Raw genomic sequence first — 2,689 nt, forward strand, 5'->3', positions numbered from 1 at the left:
CTGGGGGAGCAGCACCGCTTTCCTGAGGGGGAGCGGGGGCGAAGCACACTCCCCAGCCATGGCGAGGGAACGGGTGGCGAAGTGCTGCGGGCAGCCAGACAGGCTGCGGCCCCAGCCCCGGCCCTCCCCGCTTCCCTTGGCAAGACAGGGGAAGCCGGTAATGAACACTGCGGGTCCGACCCTAGGTAAGGGGAGAAAATGAGGGAAAAATCAGTCCTGAGGGCTGCCTCCAGCCACACATGTCATATCTTGTGTACATATGTCTGACTCTTCGGGGCTTGATCTTGCTGAAGTCAGTGGCAGGTTTTAACGCTGGGATCGGGTTATTACTTAATTACGAGGAGGGGGAAAACACTGTAACACAAAGAGCTTTATTTTACAATCCAAGAAATCCGTCTGTTCTTATATACAATATCACATTCCACCATTTAAATATATATTTGTTATGTTTACAAAAGAAAAGACAGTACTGAAATTATTTACAGGAACGAAACAAGGTGGGAACTCTTTAAATATGCCTAACACGAAATGCAGCCAACAGCTTCACTCAGACAGGAATGAACGAACTTTCCGGTGAGTCGCAGACAAAGCAGATCACCGGTACACAGGTGAGTACCTTAAATTAAAAAAAAAAAAAAAAACAAAAAAAACCGGAGGGGGGGTGGTCTATGCAACACAATTGGAAAAAAACTCGGGGGGGGGGGGGGGAAAAAAGGGAAAGTCTGTTTGGCTCGAGTTGGTGAGGGCTCTTTTTCTTTGGGGTAGGTGTACCTTGACTCGACCTTAACAAGGCCCCTGCCTGGGCTCTCCACTGTGTTAATTTGCTTCATTACTTAGTTTAGAGGGAAGGGGGTGGGGGCTCCATCTCCGTTAAATATACTACCAGAGCAACCGGATTTATTTCTCCACCACTTCCTCCGCGCTGGGCAGTTTGGGCTCGTCGGAAGAAATACTGTCCACTATGGAGGAGAGGCAGCGCAGGCTGCTGGAGGCCGACGACTCGACGATGGAGCCTCCTGCTCAACGAGAGAAAAGGGATTAAAGAGCCAACGGTTCTTCCTCGCCGGACCTGCGGGGCAGGGCTGGCGACGGGCGGAGCGCCCGGGCGCCGCGGGGTGAGGGGGCGCCGGGGGTGAGGGGGCGCCGGGGGCCGCCGCCGGCCATTGGCGACCGCGACCGCGAGGGGAAGGGCGGGCGGCGCGGCGGCGGCGGGAGCGCACGGCCCGGCGGACCGGGGAGGAGGGCGGCCGCGGAGCGAGTTACCTTCCTTGGGGCTGGCTCCCAGGGCCGGGGAATGGTCAGAAAGGCTTTGCCAGTCGGAGCTGCAGGTGCTCAGGAAGTCCGAGCTGGGGATCTGCGGCACACGGGCGGGGGCGGGAGCGACACGCGGGGGGACAGAGGACGGGCGTTAGCGGGGTGGGCCTGGGCCGCGGCTCCCCGGGCTGGGCCGCCCGTCCGAGGCCCCGGGAGCTCGCACCTTCCTCCAGCAGCCCCCTCCGAGCCCGCCCGCCCGCCCGCCGCGGCTGCCGCAGGGGCCGTGCCGAGGAGGAGGAGGAGGGGAGGGGACGGGCGCGGCGGCTTCGCAGCTGGATGCCCGGGCGGCGGGAGGAATCAAGCGGCGGTGCTTACGTTGCCCTGCTTGGGGCTGAAGCTGAAGGCCCCCCCCCCGATCTCCTGCATTTTCTCCTGCTGATCCAGCCTGTGCAAGAGGTCTTGCAGCCGCTCGATGTAGCTGATGGCGCTCCTCAGGATCTCCACCTTGGGCAGCCTCTGGTTGGGGTTCGCCACAGTCCGCCTTTTCAGGGCCTCGAAGGCTTCGTTGATCTTCTTCAGTCTCCTCCTCTCCCGCAGGGTGGCTGCTTTCCGTCTGTCCGTGGGGGCCGACTTTCTCTTGCAAGTTTTACAAGCCCAGATCAAACACTGGCCGGGGCAGTGAGGGGGTTGTAGTCCCGGGGGTGCCAGCACATGCTCCTCTCCGCTGCTGTCACTGCCAGCCTCCGGCGGCATTTGGTCCTGACAGGGGGACAAGGTGCCATCGCTGCTTGGGTACAGTGGGGATCCCTCAGCCATCTCCAGCTGCTGCAGGGCTCCATTCTCCCCATCCAAGTAGAAGAAATAGGAGCCAGTTTCAAAAAGGTCCATCATCATGCTGTCCCTCGGCCTCTCTGCCTGCTTGAGTTGGGTGGCAGGCTCAAAAACACCCCGAGGAACAACCCAGATGGAATTTAATTAGTGCGGTGACATAAGTCCCCCCTGCTTTATATAGGAGCTGCTGAAACCCTATCCAACTTTTAGCTGTCGCGGTGCATCACCCTCCAAAACTGATTCCAGCCAGTCTCCTGGGCGCTGTCCTGGGAACATCTCCTATTTAGAAGGGAGGCGGGGGGAGGCATGAGGGAAGAGAGGCAAATTAAAAAAAAAGGAAAACAAGCAAAAAAGAAATATACAACTCAACTACCCCCTAGCATGAAATCGCATGAGTTTTGGGTGCAGCAAAGGAGTGTGAGGTGGGGGCTCAGGAGTGGTGTCTGCCCTGTCCCTGGGCCCGAGGGGGCACGGCTGGAAGACAGAGGCGAGGGGCTTCACAGGGAGCCCTCCCCCAGACCACCTCTCACACCCCCCCGTGCGCGCTCCTTGCCCCAATGCTAAGTTTAGATCTCTACGGAGAGATTTCAAAGGCAGTCATCAT

At 58.9% G+C, this 2,689-nt stretch overlaps 1 protein-coding gene across 2 annotated transcripts; it reads right to left on the reverse strand.

Moving 5' to 3' along the window:
- Window positions 1–404: 404 nt before the first annotated feature.
- MYF6 (myogenic factor 6) lies at window positions 405–2,148 on the reverse strand. Of its 2 annotated transcripts, XM_074901490.1 has the most exons (4): window positions 1,630–2,148; window positions 1,264–1,354; window positions 884–1,016; window positions 405–616 (listed from the first exon to the last, which is right to left on the reverse strand). In XM_074901490.1, exons 1-3 carry the CDS (start codon window positions 2,146–2,148, stop codon window positions 898–900), a joined length of 729 nt encoding a protein of 242 aa, XP_074757591.1. In that variant the 3' UTR covers window positions 405–616; window positions 884–897. The 2 variants fall into 2 exon arrangements, with proteins under 2 accessions (XP_074757591.1, XP_074757590.1); XM_074901489.1 differs by lacking the exon at window positions 405–616 and having other exon boundaries at window positions 715–1,016.
- Window positions 2,149–2,689: the final 541 nt, after the last annotated feature.

Source organism: Athene noctua, chromosome 3, assembly GCF_965140245.1.
Source record: "Athene noctua chromosome 3, bAthNoc1.hap1.1, whole genome shotgun sequence".
Classification (NCBI taxonomy): Eukaryota; Metazoa; Chordata; class Aves; order Strigiformes; family Strigidae; genus Athene; species Athene noctua.